The 17359-nt window shown below is 37.2% G+C and overlaps 1 protein-coding gene across 7 annotated transcripts; it reads left to right on the top strand.

The window, feature by feature from the left end:
* Positions 1 to 308: 308 nt before the first annotated feature.
* Positions 309 to 16277, top strand: map7d2b (MAP7 domain containing 2b). 7 transcript variants are annotated; one of them, XM_039684674.2, is made up of 17 exons: positions 316 to 566; positions 1578 to 1646; positions 2020 to 2183; positions 6435 to 6537; positions 7592 to 7681; positions 9347 to 9442; positions 9565 to 9695; positions 10766 to 10887; positions 10978 to 11201; positions 11393 to 11525; positions 11613 to 11793; positions 12417 to 12521; positions 13046 to 13093; positions 13185 to 13263; positions 13605 to 13731; positions 13846 to 14081; positions 15578 to 16277. In XM_039684674.2, exons 1-16 carry the CDS (start codon positions 539 to 541, stop codon positions 14072 to 14074), a joined length of 1929 nt encoding a protein of 642 aa, XP_039540608.1. In that variant the 5' UTR covers positions 316 to 538; the 3' UTR covers positions 14075 to 14081; positions 15578 to 16277. The 7 variants fall into 7 exon arrangements, with proteins under 7 accessions (XP_039540611.1, XP_039540608.1, XP_039540607.1 ...); XM_039684673.2 differs by having other exon boundaries at positions 13602 to 13731; XM_039684672.2 differs by having other exon boundaries at positions 9541 to 9695.
* Positions 16278 to 17359: the final 1082 nt, after the last annotated feature.

Below are 17359 nucleotides of genomic sequence, written 5' to 3'. Positions count from 1 at the left end.
TTGGATGCATATACAAATGCCTAGATTAGTTGAGCAGTCTTTACAATGTAACTGGTAAATTATAAGACAATGGTCTTATTGTTAGTATTTTAAATGGCATTTTGAATTTGCGTTTTATGTTCTATGAAGTAGGCAATCGGTATTTATTTCTTGGCAGTTTAAATTAAACGTCTCTAGGGGGAAATAAATGGGAAATGTCTCCTGTGCGCAGCTGCCGAGGTTTCCATATATAGCGCAATGTAAACTATGACGTAATGCGTTGTCCCTGGGCGCATTGCTTACGCGCGCGTGCGCTCGGTACTCGGCGATTGGTCGAGCGTGTTGTAATTTATTAGAACCTCGCGCTCTTGTGGCTCTGCTTCACTACTTGTGATATCTGGTCGGAGACCGTGATGAGGTTCGGATGAATAAAACCCCTGGTGAACTGTGTTTTCTGTCGCCTTTTGATTTTTTTCTATTAAATAGTGTTAATTGAGTGTGTGGGGTCGGAATGTCATCTGGATATTAATCATCGAATACACCAAAAGATCAACCAGAAATGGCCACAATTTTGGAAAACCTGACAGGTACGTTATGTTATATTGTCATGCTTTAAATTATATGCCTCACCCATATATGACAGTATTGAGGAACCGATTACAGGGAAAGCGAGCATTTTGAGCAGTTGTCATGGAAACTGCTGAGATGAGAGCTGGATGGGGAACCAAAGACTGACCTGTCCAGGTGAAGAGTGGCAAATAAACGTTTTTGCGCACCTTATAACCTTATTTTAGGCTGTATATAATATATATATAGAGAGAGAGAGAGAGAGAGAGCATAGCTGTGTCATAGAGAAAACCAGGGCTAGTTGTCAATGTTTACGCAAGTAAATACTTTGCAGCATTGGTTACATTTCTGTCTACACATACATTGAAGTCTTGGCTGCAAAAATCAATTGAAGATTTCCACTGTTATTACCCAGTGAAACACATTCATCTTTTGTGACAACATGCCCCAATAGAAGGACATGCTGTCACATTACATGGGGTAAATTGGTACCTGCCCTTAGGCAGGTAGGCTTTACAGCTAAATTTAAACTGTAAAGCAATCATGAAACAGCAAAAATATCAAATCATTGTTTTAGCCAACAAATATTTTAATTAATATATTGCATGTGTTTTAAACAGCCCCAAACAACATACAATATCACTGCTGTAGAAAACAAATTTGCGTAATTGCTCTACAGCCCTTGTGACAACCAGCTCAGGTCTCCACTATAAGCTATTTAGATAACAGACAGGTCAGAAGACATGTGTTTGTTGGGTTTATTGATTTTTTTTTCAGGCATGTGCTAAAAATCATGTTTCTGTTCCCCTTGAGCATTTTGTCTTGGCATATCTTTGCATATTACACAATTAAAGCCAGACCTCTGTTTTAGTGCTTGTAACTGGGCCATAACCACCATAGATATTGAGGGGGGCTTGAATATTTGGTTACATCCTTGGCTTGGGTCATGATTCCAATTTCCAGAGACTCTATACAATGTGTGTTCACTGTTTATGTGCATTTTTACATATAACGTCTTTTTGCACTCAAAGATGGAGGCTCGAAAAAGGACAGAATTCGACTGGCCAAAGAAAGAAGAGAGGAGAAAGATAGAAGCCAAGGTCAGCTGATCAAACAGTCTTCTAGTCTTCTGTCAAACAGTATGTTCTATTGAGATTCAGATACTAACAAAGAAACATGAAATTATATTCGGAATGGTCTATTACATCTTGCCTGCTTTAGAACTACTTTTAATTCCTAATGGATTTTGTGACAATCTGGAGGATAAATTAAAGGAGGGGGTTATTTCAGGGCAATAGACTACTACTCCATTCATCACTGAATCCAATGGCTCTTGAGCAGCGGAAGACTTTTGTAATGCCACTAAGTGCTTAGCAAAATGAATCAGTATTGTCAGCAAGTTGAGAAAGGCTTGGCCTTTCCCGTATGGGCAATCTATAGACTTATCCGTGTCCACCCCCTCCGTTTCTCTAGCTGTGCGGGAGCGAGCTCTCTGGGAGAAGGAACAGCGTGCACAGCAGCAGTATGAACGCTCAGTGGTGGAGCGAGGGAGGCGACTGGAAGAGCAGCGGCAAAAGGAGATTCAACGTCGTTCGGCCGTGGAAGAGAAAAGGAGGCACCGCATAGAGGAGGAAAAGGTCAGGGGTTACACTCTTTGGGGTATCTGCTCATGAGCAAAGGTTTTTCATACGTCTGCATCTTTTTATTTTTGTTTTGATTTTTAAATATATTGTGCATAAATTCTTTCTGTTTATTTTTCTCTTCAGTTGGTTTAATCTTAAAGGTGGAGTGTGTAATTTTGTAGCTATTAAAACAATATTTAACATAGGCCTACAGTATGTGGGATCAAAGGCAGCAGAAAGGGAATGACATAAGTAATATATTCACTAATGCTCAAAATTGAGAAGTCAGTAAAGAAATGAATACATTTATTCAGTAAGGATGCATTATATTGATCAAAAGTGACAGTTGTGACATTCTATTCATCAAAGAATTCTGAATCAGTTTCCACAAATGCATTATGCAGATCAATGTTTTTTAAAATTAATATGAGCACCAAATCAGCATATTAAAATTATTTCTGAGGGTTCGTGTGAGACTTAAGACTGGAAAAATGAAGTCTGGAAAATTCAGCTTAGCCATCACTGGAATAAATTGCATTTTAAAATTGATTAAAATACAAACAGTTATTTTTAAATTGTAATAATATTACACAATTTTACTGATTTTACTGTCTTGGTGAGGATAAGAGATGACTTTCAAAAACATAAAAAAAATGGGGCTAACTGTACCATGCTAACATGCTAAACCTTTATCACAAGACAACAACACACACTCAACCAATGGTGTGAGATTGAGGGTGGGACTGCCATTTTGTCTAATGGAAGATCCAGGAAGCATTTGGGAAATCTGTTCAGATCATACAATTATTATCTTTGCAAATCTGCTGGTGGCACAAAAATTACACACATCATCTTTTAGCCTGAGCCAAAATGTCATTTTCTTAGGTTTGTAGCAAGTCATTTGATTCAAGATGTCGTATTTGTGATGGTGACACCATAAAGGTTGACATTTTTACTGTGCTGAGTGGGCTCTGATTAGATTTTATGAAGGGAATAGTTTTTGTTATCTTTGCATGATTGTGTCTTTATTCATGTTGAATTTAACCTCCTAGAGTTCCCACCTTTTGTGACATTGAGCTTTGTCTTAGCGGGAGAGTGAAGTCTTTGTTATATTGATTGAAAACTAGCCAACCTCAGTCAGATGCTGCAATGATTGGTGACTCTCTGGACTGGAGTGCTCAAATGACCTCACTGTTCTCGATAATCCATCCTTAACTGACATATACAAATCAAATTACCCTAGAAAGACGAGGTGTGATATAGTAAGGGTGTGTTTGAAGAAGCTAAAAGGAAACTCAGATGCAAAATACTGTATGGTGTCATTTTGATGCCTACTAACAGACTGCAGTTAGGCAGTGCATCATTGTGTGCAGGGTGTGGTGCTGTTTCTGTGTTCTGGCATAGTAGGGCTGCACTATAATATCTAGTTTTACCTCAGATGACTCTGATCTGGGCCAGTGTTTGGATTTAAATTCATTTTGGCTCCTCCGTATCTGCAGTGGTATCAAATCTGTAGCAGTAGCTTGGCCTCTTTATGTCCACACAATATGCAGCATGAGGCGCCACCTAGTTTTGTGTACACTCAGTCATTATTCATCATCTTTTGTTGCCGTCTTTTTCATCAGATTAATCAAATTATAAAAAATTTGATTTGTTAATGATTACACTTATTTCATTGCTGATTATGAGGCTCTTTATGATGAAATCAAATTATTATTAAGTTGTTATGCCTTTTTTTTCTTGTTTGTATGTTTTATAATCTGTTAATTGCATTTGGTTTGGGGTTATTTTGCCATTTGCGAATTCATCCCTCAAAAATTGAAGCCTTTTTGGTCATTATTTACTCACCCTCATGTCTTTTCTGTGGAGCACAAAAGGTGGATCTTTGAGAAAAAAAAAACCTGCCTGCACTTTTCCTTATTATAAAAAAGTGAATAGGGACAGGATCTGTAAAGCTACAAAATGTTAAATATTAAATTACAATAAATGTGGTCCATAGTCCATACAATGTGTGCACTATATTTCGAGTCCTCTGAAGTCATACGATAACTTTGTGTGAGGAAAAATGGTGTCTTCTGAGTCAGAAGTTCTGACAAATAGTGTTGTTTTTCATTTATGTATTGGTCATATGACTGAATAATGATTTGAATAATTTCGGTCTTTTCATCACACAAAGCTATATTGTTTGACATCACACAAAGTCATGCAGATTGCTTATATGATACTTTTATGTTGGTCTTTTTTTTTTCGTTTCTTTTTTTATAAATCTTGACTCAGTCCCACACTCTCAGAAAAAAAGGTACAAAAGCTGTCACTGGGACTGTACCTTTTTAAAAAGGTACACTTTTGTACCTAAAGATTGCATATTGGTACCTTATTCGTACATTTTACCACCTAAAATGTACATATTAGCTATTCTAGCACCTAAATGTATATATTAGCACCTAAATGTATATGAAGAGTTCAGATGCAAAAACCTCTAAATGCCATTTGAAATTTTCTTCTTTAATGATGATTTTTATCAAACTTGTATATTTAAGTCCAGTAATTTCACTTAAATAACAATTAATAGGTAATTATCATTGCAATTTAAGTGAAATTACTGAACTTAAATATACAAGTTTGATAAAAATCGTCATTAAAGAAGAAAATATCAAATGGCATTTAGAGGCTTTTGCATCTGAACTCTTCATATATTAGCTATATTAGCACCTAAAATGTACATATTAGTACCTAAAATGTACATATTAGCACATGAAATGAACAAATTAGCACCTAAAATGCAAATATTAGTACCTAAAATGTACACATTAGCACCTAAATGTACATATTAGCACTTAAAATGTACATATTAACACCTAAAATGGACAAAAGTTTACCTTTTGAAAAGGTACAACCCTAGTGACAGCTTTTGTATCTTTTATCTGTGAGTCCTAGTCTCCATTTACTTTCATTATATAGAATAGAATTGCCTGGATGTTCTGAAAAAAATTATCATTTTTACGATCACAAAAGAAAGAACAACATGGGGGATTGGGATGACATGATGAGTGTGAGTAAATGATGACAAAATTTCAATTTTGAGTGAACCATCCATTGTATAAAAGAAGTATACTTTAGCATACTTTTAAAAAGAGTAGCTATTACAAAAATCGTATACTTAAGTGCAAACTGAATGTAATGTTTTCAGGCACTTTCTGCTTGTTAATCACAATTAAATGAAAATGTATTGCAGTTTAATACTATATTACATGCAATTAGTTGAACTTTAGTACTTTTTTAACTTGCATAAATCATTATGGTAATAATTACTTTTGATGTATTAGAAATATGGTTAAAGTATACGGCCAAACTAATGTCATTTCTATTGAAACCTGTAGCCTATGTCTTGTATTTAAATAAATTTACATTAAGTTAAATTCAATAAAAAGTGTTCTTAATTGTTTTGAGAAAGATATTCAAATATTATTTGCAAGTACAGTACTTGAATTACACCACAAGGGTGTAAAGTGTGTTATATCTTTATAATAAACAATGAGGCTGTCGTTTTTAACGATTTTTATACACAAGTATTTGAATTCCATTTGATCAATCAGAAAGAAGTACTCCACATTATTTCACTGTTTTGATTATATTGACAATGTGTTGGGCTCCCCTCAATCTGGAAGGCTGTTTAATTGTGTAAATTTATATGAGTAAATTTCAGTGTTTTGGAAAGGGTTATGCCCATTTATGCAAAATCGATCATAATGTGAAATTTAGATAGAGAAACAAGGTCATTCAGTTTAGAAGAAATGCAGAGAGATGGGGTTGATAGAGAGAGAATTTTGGAAAAATACAAATAGGCTTCCTTATTTTCACTGATGCAACCTGTGTCATTGTAATACTCGGTCCGTGTGTGTCAGCTGCTGAGGGGGGAGGGTGTGGGTGGAGTTATGTATGGCAGTTCTCTCCTCCGTCTGGCTATACGCTCTCTTAGACACACAGTCACCTGGGAGGAGAGAGATACAAAGAGAGAGTCGCTGAGTGCAAGGGAGGGTGAGGGAGAGAAAGGCAGAAACAGAAGGCAAGGCCCTCGTCAGTTTGCTCACACACATACAGGAAGGAAGAACAGGGAGAGAGAGAGAGTCGGAGACGGTGATAGACGGTCGGATAGGAGAGGTGGTCGCCATGGAGCAACCAGCCTTATCCCCATCCTCTCGCCGCCGTAGCGACAGCTCGGTCAGAGAGTCTCTTTTCTTCCCTGTTTTGGAACGCAACGAACAGGAGCGACTAGAGGCCCTGATGCGACGTTCCTTAGAGCGGAACCTGCAGGTGGACCAGAGGCCGAAGCGTTGGACATGGGGCGGACCTCCCGGAGCCTGCGAGGGTGAGTGTGCATTTGCGAGGGCGTGGAGGGTCCCTTGTGTGAACTCTCTGATGGAGAGATAGGAAAACAGGGTGTGGGAACTGCACTGCAGCCCTTTTGTTTTAAAACCGACTGCGATATTGACTGATACGGGAGCTGGATGGAGATCAGACAGACAGATGCAGCTGTTTTATGAGGGAGCTGCAGTGTCACACAGGCTGATCTTAAGGAGTCGCCCCAGTCGCTGAAAAACACTCTGCCTCAAGGTTAGCGCTGTCAGCGACTGATCAGAGACCCATAGGCGTTATAAATCATCCGTGCAAAAGCTCTGCCTGGGGGCAAGGGGCAATTTGGGCTGTTTGGCTGGAGAACAAACACCATAAACTGTGCTGTCACTGTGCCTGCACGGCGCATATTAGACTGCGCAGCTGAAGGCGTTTTGCTCTGTCACTGCCACGTTCTGACTTAAAACAATGCTCCCCCCCTCCCCCCAATGTTTCAATTACACAAACCTAAAACTCTCCTAAGCAGTAGACCTGAGGCTTGGGTAAATCAACTCTACGGAAGAAATGCTGCTTTTAAGACAGACAGACACGAAAGCGCCACCCTAAATCCGTGGTGCATTCATAACTACATCAATTATTTACACTGTCCAAGAGCCGAGCTCTAAGCCTGATCCTGAGTCAGATTGATAATATATCTGGATAACATGCATGTAACGCCTTTTTTGCTTTATGAGAATGAGTTTGGTTGCCCTTGGAGAACATTAGGCTCTTTGATAACCTGATATGATTGCATTAGATGCATGCTCTGGGTTATTTCATCTGGCAGTGGTTCATATTACCATCCTGCTTTATTAGCAAAATCACTTTGCAAAAAAATAAATAAATAAATAAAATGCACTGGTGGAAATTATGCAGCTTTCCGTCAGAGGAAAAGTGCTGACTGGGTATATCAGTATTTCACAGGGACACACTGTTATGACTTCTTATAATATTCACTGTGAGCTTGTGAAATACTCTGTCGTGCTCATGCACCTGTGCTTTCTCTGCTTTGCATCACCTGCGCGGCACAGGTGATCCTAAGATCGCCCCTCCCTCACCTGCTTCAGCCTCCTTAGCCAATGACCCCGCTGTTCCTCCTCCTGCCAGCAAATCCAGGAACGGTACTGACTTCATGCTGCTTTATGTGTCATGCCCGTTCACTTCCATGAAGTTTGAGTCACAGTGATTCAGATGTTGTTTTTGTGACGGTTTGCATGTGCATGAGATTTTACATGGGTGTAAGTTATTTGCGATCTAATATCCACACTATTGTTTAAAAGCTTGGGGTCAGTGAGATTATTTGATGTTTTTTAAAGACAACAGTAAAAAAACAGTATTATTGCAAAAAATTATTACTATTTAAAATAACTTTTCTATTTTAAAATATAATTTTTTTCCTTTGATGGCCATTACTCCAGTGTCACATGATCTTTCAGAACTTGAATAGAATGATTTAAAGAACAGCATTTATTTGTCTTTAATGTAATTTTTGATCAATTTCATTCCTGATTTTACTGACACCGAGCTATTGAACGGAAGTGTATATTGGCCTTGCCCATAGGTGTATTTGATGCTCTGTTTTCTTGTTTATTTCTGTGGTGAGTTTTATTATTGCTGCTTGCTAAGGCAAATATCACTATTGCTATTGTTCTGTATTGTAATGCATTAAATCTGACTTAAAATTGTTGCCTGGCAGATTATAAAGCGGGTGGGAAAAATAGTTTTGACTTTGAGGAATATGAGCGTATCTAGGCATGAGAATAACACAGTGTGTCGGCACTTTGAATTCAAGCCAGTAAGAAACCACTCAAAACACCCTAGAGCGGTATGCTGAAAACTACTCAAACCCCTCAACTTCCACATAGCAATATGCTAAAAATCAACCAAATAGCAATATTCTACTTATATTACCATATAAACATTTGGCTTTTATACTATTTTATATTATATACTGCATATAGTATTTATATCGTCCTAAAGCCAAATTAAATTAAATAAATATCTGGAAAATATTCATGTAATGTTAAAAAAAAAAACTCCAGGGGAGTAAGGTTTACCTTCACAGCTCTCACTAGCTGGCCTCCGTTACACTAGTAGCCACATTAGAGGACCCTGATGTTGACTTCATAAAATGTAAAAGTCTACTTGTAACCATTATAATATTCTTTGTGGTAAATGTGCATTTGTACACTATATTTATGCTGCAGTGCCCTGGAAACACCCTCTCATCAGGTTTTGCATGGTCAGGCACCTCTTTTCTATTTTGTGTTTGTATTTTTGAGTAGTTTTTTTTTTTTACTGTCTGTTTTTTACAGGTAAATGTAATATTAATGAGGAAATGAAAATGTTTGGAATTAGAACCCATCATAGGTCCCATGCATCAGTTATGGAGACCGTTATATCCTTCCCCGCCCAGTAAGGGGTCCAGATGCACAGGAGAGGATGTGTAGTCTGGATCCGCCTTGAGCTGCATCGCACCCCCTAAAGAATACGTAGGGGGTCTAATCTGTTGGCTCATTTTAAATGCAGCATCCGAGTTTAGCAGACATCTTAGTCTAATCTGTCCAGAAATCTACCTCATATGAATATGAGCCTGCTGCTCTCCATGAAAGGCTTTGATCAGTGTAAATATTCATACCCAAATGGCCACTAATTATTAATCAGAAAGAAAGCCTCTGGCGTTTATCTTCAAAATGAACTGTGTTTGAATATCATTATCATTGTGTCTGATTGCTTATGCCTGTTTTCTTTCTCCCTGGAACTATCCCTGATATGTTCCACTGCAGTTCAAGATTTTATTATTCCGCCCGAGTCCCCAGACTCTCTCCTGAGCAGACATCTCTCGTCCTCATCCACTACTTTGCCCAATATGACAGAGAAAGGCAAGTTTTTTTGCATTAAGCTTCACTATTTAATTGTTTTCAATTTCTGCCCTGCCCCTATTTGATCCTTTGTCTTCCTATGACCTCTTGCCCCTCAGTGTCTTGTCTTTGTTCCCGAATAGCCTCCTCCAGCCCTCACAGGTCTCCTTACAGGGCTTCACCCAGTAGAGCTGAGCGGAAGAAGGGTAGCGCATCGTTTTGTGGACCATTGAATGACTCCAGAGGGGCACCCACAACCCCGAAAACCCCTCAGGTCCGATCTGCATGGATGTGAACTACATTTTGTCAGATTGCTCAGAAATGTATATTTGGTGCGCAGCACAGTGGGACACAGCCCACAGAGGAGCTGGTCTCCTAGCAACTACACTACTCAGATCTGTGCATGTCCAGGTCCGGTCGTGGATTTATAGCCATAGATTTTTCAACTAGGGGTCTGTGAATGCCAGCAAGGGGTATGTTGTTAGATATATGAAAGATAAAATAAATACAAATTCCTTAAGGTTCTTAACCCAATCTGATTTCTATTACATCATTCTCTACAGGCACAGCTGATAGGTTCCCACTGTATTAGGAGCCAATGAGCTTTGCTGATCAACATTCAGATTCTTGCCTATATAGTGGTACAGGTATGACGTCACTTTTTTAGGTCAACCGGCAGTTAGCATCACACTGGTTTCCTCAAAAAACACCCAATCGGATTTTCCCAAAGACTTTTGGATTATCGGTACAAACAAGCTCTGTCAACAAAAGAGACTTGATGAGACTTACACGTTTTGTCCATCAAAATAATTATTATAGATGATCACAACTTTAATGAATTTTGAAGCCTAAATGCAGTTGCTAGATGTAAAAAGCTAAAGGTAGGCTATAAACGAACTACACCAGGTCAGTCATTTAACCAAAAACCTATTAAAAAAACCCATTGACTTAGGGACGATGAAACCAGAAGTGCTAAAATGCTAACTCGCTTCTGCGTTTTGGCGTATAAAAGTGATGTCATACCTGCACCACTCTATTGCTTTCTGTAGCAGTTTTCAGCGTGCATTCAGAAACCCCTTTACCTTCCCCAACATATACAAATGCATTTTAATTTAACCATGAATAATAGTATAGTTATAAATGAAATTTAACCTAGTTAAATAAATACTACAAATTGTTGTTGATTTTCAGTGCAGGATACCAAATATTATGAAATTGAAATCTACACTTTTTTTATATTAAGGAGTTTCTGGGTTGGCTGAGAGACTAAACTTATCTTTGTGGTTTTGTTGGAACAGTAAATTGGACAAATATATCATTCTGGTGTCTGTTTTGGGTGTTTAGACTGAGAAAACAGAAAAGAGCATCGCCCAAACCTTAGCCGACTCATCTATGAAAAAACTTGAGTCTCCAACAACACCCACCCGAAGTTCTTCTACCCAAAAGAACCCCAGTACACCGAAAAGGTTTGCTTTTTTGTATCAAATCATTTACTTGTCATTGTTTTTACTGTGTAGACAGAGTGTATATATTTTGCCTTTTCATTTGTAATTCAGATCAAGGTCCTGTAAAAGCCGCATCCAGTCCCCGGCCTCCCCGGGTCAGTACCCCCCTTCCCCGATGAGGCACCGAGCCACCACACCAAGTTTAGAGAGCAAGAGGTGGGAAGGAGAAGAGAAAGGGACCTTAGAGAGTAAAGGCTTCAGCACTCTAGAGAGAAAGACCTCCAAAGCAGAGAGAATCCCAAAATCTACAAGCAAGGAATTTGGACACAATGCAGGTAATATCTTGTTCATGGATTCCAAGAAAACATTTATATTTTATTTTGGCCAAAACAACACACACTCTGTCATCATTTACTCACCCACATCTAGTTACAAATCCACATGTCTTTCTTCTGCTTTAAAAAGCTGTTTTAATGGGATCTCAATCACGTGAGGTGGACTAAGTGCCTCCTGTCTTGTGTTTCAGAGTCTCCAGTGACTCCCACTGGGAAAGCAGGAACCACTGATGCAGAGGAGGCCTCCAGGCTGCTGGCAGAGAGACGACGCCTGGCCAGAGTACAGAAGGAGCAGGATGAAAAGCTACGACTGGAAGAGGAGAGGTAGAGATTTTGTGTGTCTCTAGGGTCTGTGTGTCGTATTGATGTGTTTGCTGCTGTATTATATATTATCTTCTCTATGAATCTCAGGCTCAGGGCTGAGGAGCTGCAGAGGCAGCAGGAAGAGGAGAGACAGCGGCAGGTCCAGGCAGCTCAACAGGCGGAGGAGAAAAGACAGAGACAGGAGGTGGAGCGCTGTCAGAGAGACCAGGAAGACAGACACCAAAAGGAACAACGTTGGAAGGATCTTCAGAATGAGCTGGAGAAACAGGTCAGAGGGATTACGTATATTATATTCATTTAAAAAAATCAAAAAAAAAAAAAAAATCACTATTTGTTTGTTTCAAACAGTGGGGTCCAAAGGTCTGAGACCGCTCATGAAAATTGATTAGAGACATTTTTTATGTAATATTTTTTAAATATTTTTTTAGAATATATTGAATAAAATAAATACATGTAATAGATTTTTTAGTTTTCATTTAATACATTATTTTAAATTAAATATATAGATATTGTTATATTATATTATATTTAGATATTTAAAATGTATTGGAAATTAAAAGAATCTATTATATTTTCTGCACTGGTGTCAGACATTTGAACCTCACTGTTTGAACAAACAAAAAAGTATATTATAATATAAGAAATTTAATAGTTTTTTTTATTTCATGCATTTTTATTAAATTATTTTATTAATAATAATAATAATAAAAATATATAATTTTTACAAAAAAATGTACACAGAAATAAAACTGACTCATCAAGACAGATTTAGCATATTCACCCATCCACTCACTTACTCAGACACGTGCAGCACCAATCTGTCTTCTCTAGCTGTGGATATCTGTAGGGATGAATGTGATATAGTTGGAAATGTGATGATGTGTCTGCCAGAGGGAGGAAGCTGTGCAGCGCGTTCATAGGGAGGCCGAACGGAAGAGGCAGGAGCGAGAGCTTCTGAAAATTCAGGAGGAGCAGGAAAGACTGCAAAGGAAGAAGGTTCTTCTCTTTTCTATTTGTTTACATTAAGAATCAAGAAATCAATGGAAAATGTAATAACACTATTACAATGATAATGCAATGTGAATTACATTATGAGAAGAAAAGTTTAGTGGTAAGTAATTATGAAGTGGTAATCTCCAGGGGCTACTTTTCTACGCAAAAAAAATTATTTCTTAATTAAAGCTTAATTCAAACTTTAGAGAGTGTGCAACAGAGCAGTTGAATCAAGGTCTGCATGTGTAGTCAAAATTAAAGTGTTACCCATTGGAGTTTCGTAATCTGACATATACGTATCTGTCAAAAGGCATATTGAAAGTGTATGGAAAATAGTCACTTTTGATTTCATGTTGACTAGCTCATACTGGATAGTGCTATAACCTTCCACTACTTATTTTGGGTCAATGACAATAATTCACATAACATTTTTATTTATTTATTTATGTTTAGTAATATTTCACATTAAGTTATTTTTGATTTACTATATGACAAATCAATTCAGTTTGCATCTGTGATTTTGACAGCGTATTGAGGAGATTATGAAAAGGACAAGAAAACCAGATGGAGAAAAGGTAAATTAATGATCTGCAGGCCAATTACGTTATCAGATGACACCGATTTACTGACTGTAGCAAATAAAACTGCATGTCATGTTATGGACAGAAAGAAGAGGCGCAGATGGAAGTCCCATCCCCCATTTCTGTTTCCCAGTGCATCTCATCATCTCCCTTGGAAACTGGAGGTATTGACTCATGATATGACCCTTATCACTATACAGATTTACAGTGGGCACGTAGCAACACTTAACTTTCCTTTCCACTGTGTAAAAGCATCAGACCTTGTAATTCACTACTACATACACACTCATTAATCTGTTTCTTGTTGCTGAGTGACTCAGCATGTGGAAAATCTATAATGTTTATTGAAAAAAATGAAAGAGTGCCATCAAGTGGTGTGATTAAGAACTGAAATTAGTGTTTAGCCTCTTCCACAAAAATATAATGTTGATAATCTGGTAAAATAACACATTTATTACTAATTAATTTTTATTGTAGATTAAACTACTTTATTCTTGCACAGCAGGTAATACAGTGATTAACAATCCACCAAAGGCAACGTCTGAATCTCCAATCATATGCCTTCAGCCACTGGAGGCAAAGTGCAGCGGGGTGGATGATCTCTCTGATGGGGTCCAGTCCATGGATGTCAGGTTAGCCTTCAACAAAGTGTTATTACAGAGAAAATAGGTCAGATTATAGCTTGCTTAGCATATTTATAAAATATTGGCAGTCCCTGTAACGAACCATAATACGTTTCCTTGCAGCCCTGTGTCCAGAGATTCCCCCGTCAGCGAGATCTCACAGAACAGCATGAGTTCTGTGGCTTTGGGCGACATCCTTGTTCTGACCGGGCAGGTCTCGCATCCCAAAATGTCTGCTGCTCCAGCTTTTGGTGACTGCAACAAGAACCTGATCCAGGATTGCAGTAGCGCTGCTATTGACTCATCACTTTTCCAGAGTCTTAGACCGACCTCAGACAAGCTCAACATCTAATATAAAGGTGATTGCTGAAAACTACAGATAGAACAGACAATAGCATGATATTAGCATGATTTCCTAATTGATTGGTTCCACTAAAGATTGACAAAAAAATCGGAAATGTATGTTTAAATATGCAAATGATGAATTATCTAATTAAACATGCGCTAATTTGTATACATTTCTAGAACATAAATCTGAACAATGTGTAAAGCTAGGTTTAATTTCTTGTTTCATTTTGTTAACATATTTGACAGTTTGGATATTTTTTATAAATCAAATCAGTAAATTTTATAAATCAGAAAATACGGTCAACAGCCTGAAATGAATTTCACCAATTTTTTTTTAGAAAATAGATTGTTGTATAAAATTAGGCAAATATTTTATGAATAAACCCTCTGTAAAAAAAAAAAAAACTTTCAGAATAAAGATAGGAGTAAAACTGTAAAGTTTGACGTATATATGCTAAAAATTAATTTAGAGAAAACGGCTTTTAACGATACAGATATGTATTATAAGTGAAATCTACAAATAGATAAAGTGTAATAAAATAAACACTTAAAATGTGTATTTTGGATGATTTTATGCACTAGTCTAAAACAACTTGTTATGATAAGCCAAATAGCCCAAAATCACAAAATTGACCAATGCAGTAAATACCAATATGTTTGCCTGTAGTGTCTTAAAGAAATAGTTCACCCAAAAATGGAAGTTCTACCATCATTTACTCATCTCATATCATTCCAAACCTGTATGACTATTTTCCTTCAGTGGAACACAAAATAATACGTCCATGAGATCAGTGGCGATGTTATTAAATTCATTCATTTGATTCATTAACAAGATTCTCTTTCAATTGACCATTTTCATTCTTTAAAGGGACATTATATAGGAATTTCTCCCATCTAGCAGTGAAATTGGGTTTTGCATTCAAGCGAATTGTGCTCTCCAGCGCCTCGCTTTTTCAAATGCTTGTTGCATCTATGGTAGCCGTTATGTACCAAAAAGCTATGACAGGATGTCTTCTAATAGCACTTCGTCGAGTTTTCCTTTGGTCACGTTTCCATTTTGGACTTTTTTTGGCGACTAGGATTTCTTCTCCTGTGGCTTGGCATATGTATTACAATTAAAAACAGTCCAATGCAGCCTTTTAAACTAGCCGGGGCACGGAAACACGGTGTGGAAACTTGTTGGCCTAGTACTTTTTGTACCTCTCTGCTATTATATTTTTTCAACATTGTGGAACTACACGTAAGCCTCCGTGGACCTACCCGTCCCATGTATTTTAAAGATAATAAACTCTTCGTTTACGAGGATAAGTATATTTGGCAGAGTTATTTCTGCACCATTGAGGACATATTTATAGATAAAAATATTGATTTTAGATAATAAAATACCTAAAATTGTCAAATAGTGATCAAATGAGAAACTTAATGAGATGAACAAATGAGAAAGATTATTCATTGTTGTGTAAACTATCCTTGAAACCATCTCATATTGTTGTCTTTTCTGTTTTAGACACTATTGAAGCACGGGGCTGGACTGAACTGATGTACTGAACTGATGTGTGGAGCTGAAAAATGAGACCAGTCCTTTGTGCCTCGGCATCTTCATGAGAGCCTGAATATCCTCTTGAACAGGAGAATAAGGACGGAACGTCAAACCAAGAAAAGACACAATGACGGTTGATTCCCCACACATAAAATAAAGTTTTGCCTGCTCCTCGTAGATATTATATTTCACACCATTTCACCGTAGTGTCACCAGACAAAGCAACTGTATTAGCGCAGTCCTAGTGGTCGTCTTAGTCCTGTTATACACCTGTAGCATTGATGAGTGATACACCGTGACAATTGTAGCAGCTCCATTGTGTAATTTGTTTAATTTTGGGTTGCATAAATGACCGGCAAACCGAGCAGTCATGTGCTGAGTCTGATAATTGTGCTGTATTAAATGGCTGGGGTTTGCAAGCAGTATATTGTGTAAATCCATGACTTCTCTGCAATCCAAGCTTTGTAGTCTGAAAGTGGATCTGAATAGATGTAAAGTGTGAAATTATTCTATCATAACACTGTTATACTGGCATTAATGTATTATTAGTCAGCAGTTAGAAGTTATGGGGATGTATACAGAAAAAAAGTGTACTTCTAATGTCATTTATTGTGTAAAAGCTTAAAAAGGGAATTAAAAGTGCACAATTCCATTGTGTTAAATAGCATAGTGCTTTTAATTCTTCATGGACTTTTTCTGTATTGTTTTATTATATTACATCATTGCACACAGCTCTATTCAGATCAAGAAAACCAAGTAACCACAAAACAGCAACACAAATCAACGTGATTCAGCATCCCACAACTGTACAGAAGTGGCTAAAAAGATCTGAACTTGCTGAATATGTTGCTTAAAACACTGTTTACCATCTTGTATTCTCAGGGTGCTAGTGAGCTTTGCATGTGAGCTCATTATTGATGTTTGGTGGTCATCTCAATGGTGATGCTGTTGTGTAAAACTTCTGAGGCACTGGATTGCTTCAGGACCAATAAGGAGACAATTTCTTGAAGGATGTAAGTTTCTATCTATCTATCTATCTATCTATCTATCTATCTATCTATCTATCTATCTATCTATCTATCTATCATTACAAGACTTGGGATTTGGATTGATCACATTTTCGATTATACAGAGAGTGATGGGTTACTACTGAAATTCAGCACTTCATAATGAAATTTGAGAAAAGGTGCATGAATCCGCTGCTTTGAAGTTGCCGAACCCTGAGATACTGACATAATAAAACATTTATCACACCATGAGCTTTCCTTGTTCACAATTTATATAGTTTTGCTGGTTTAAAGTGTCTATGTGTTTGCATTATTCCTGTGTACAGTAGAACAGACATGGCTTGTTGTCTCGCATGTTATGTCAGAATATTTGGGAATATATGAAGAAATTTGGCACACACACAAAAAAAGATATTTCCAAATTGCTCAGGAAAAATGTACACAGATTATTAAACACTTTTACCACTAGTGTTGTCACAGGTGATAATATAATTAACATATTGTATAAAACAATGGTTTGGTATTTTTGTACATTACCTTTTACATTGTTTCATGAATAATTTTGTTGAATCCTGTTTATATTTATACAAAAATATGATAATATTAAATATACTTTAAAAACAAATATTTGATTTGGAGGACAATATTTCTATAAATATATTTAGAAATATGCATGCGTATAATGTATATACAGTATGTTTTTCATTTAAAGGATAAAATGAAAATACTATTATTTACTATT

This window comes from Pimephales promelas, chromosome 22 (genome assembly GCF_988280905.1).
Source record: "Pimephales promelas chromosome 22, fPimPro1.hap1.1, whole genome shotgun sequence".
NCBI lineage: Eukaryota > Metazoa > Chordata > Actinopteri > Cypriniformes > Leuciscidae > Pimephales > Pimephales promelas.
The sequence above is the reverse complement of the archived record's forward strand: the minus strand, read 5'-3'. Positions and strand labels throughout refer to the sequence as shown.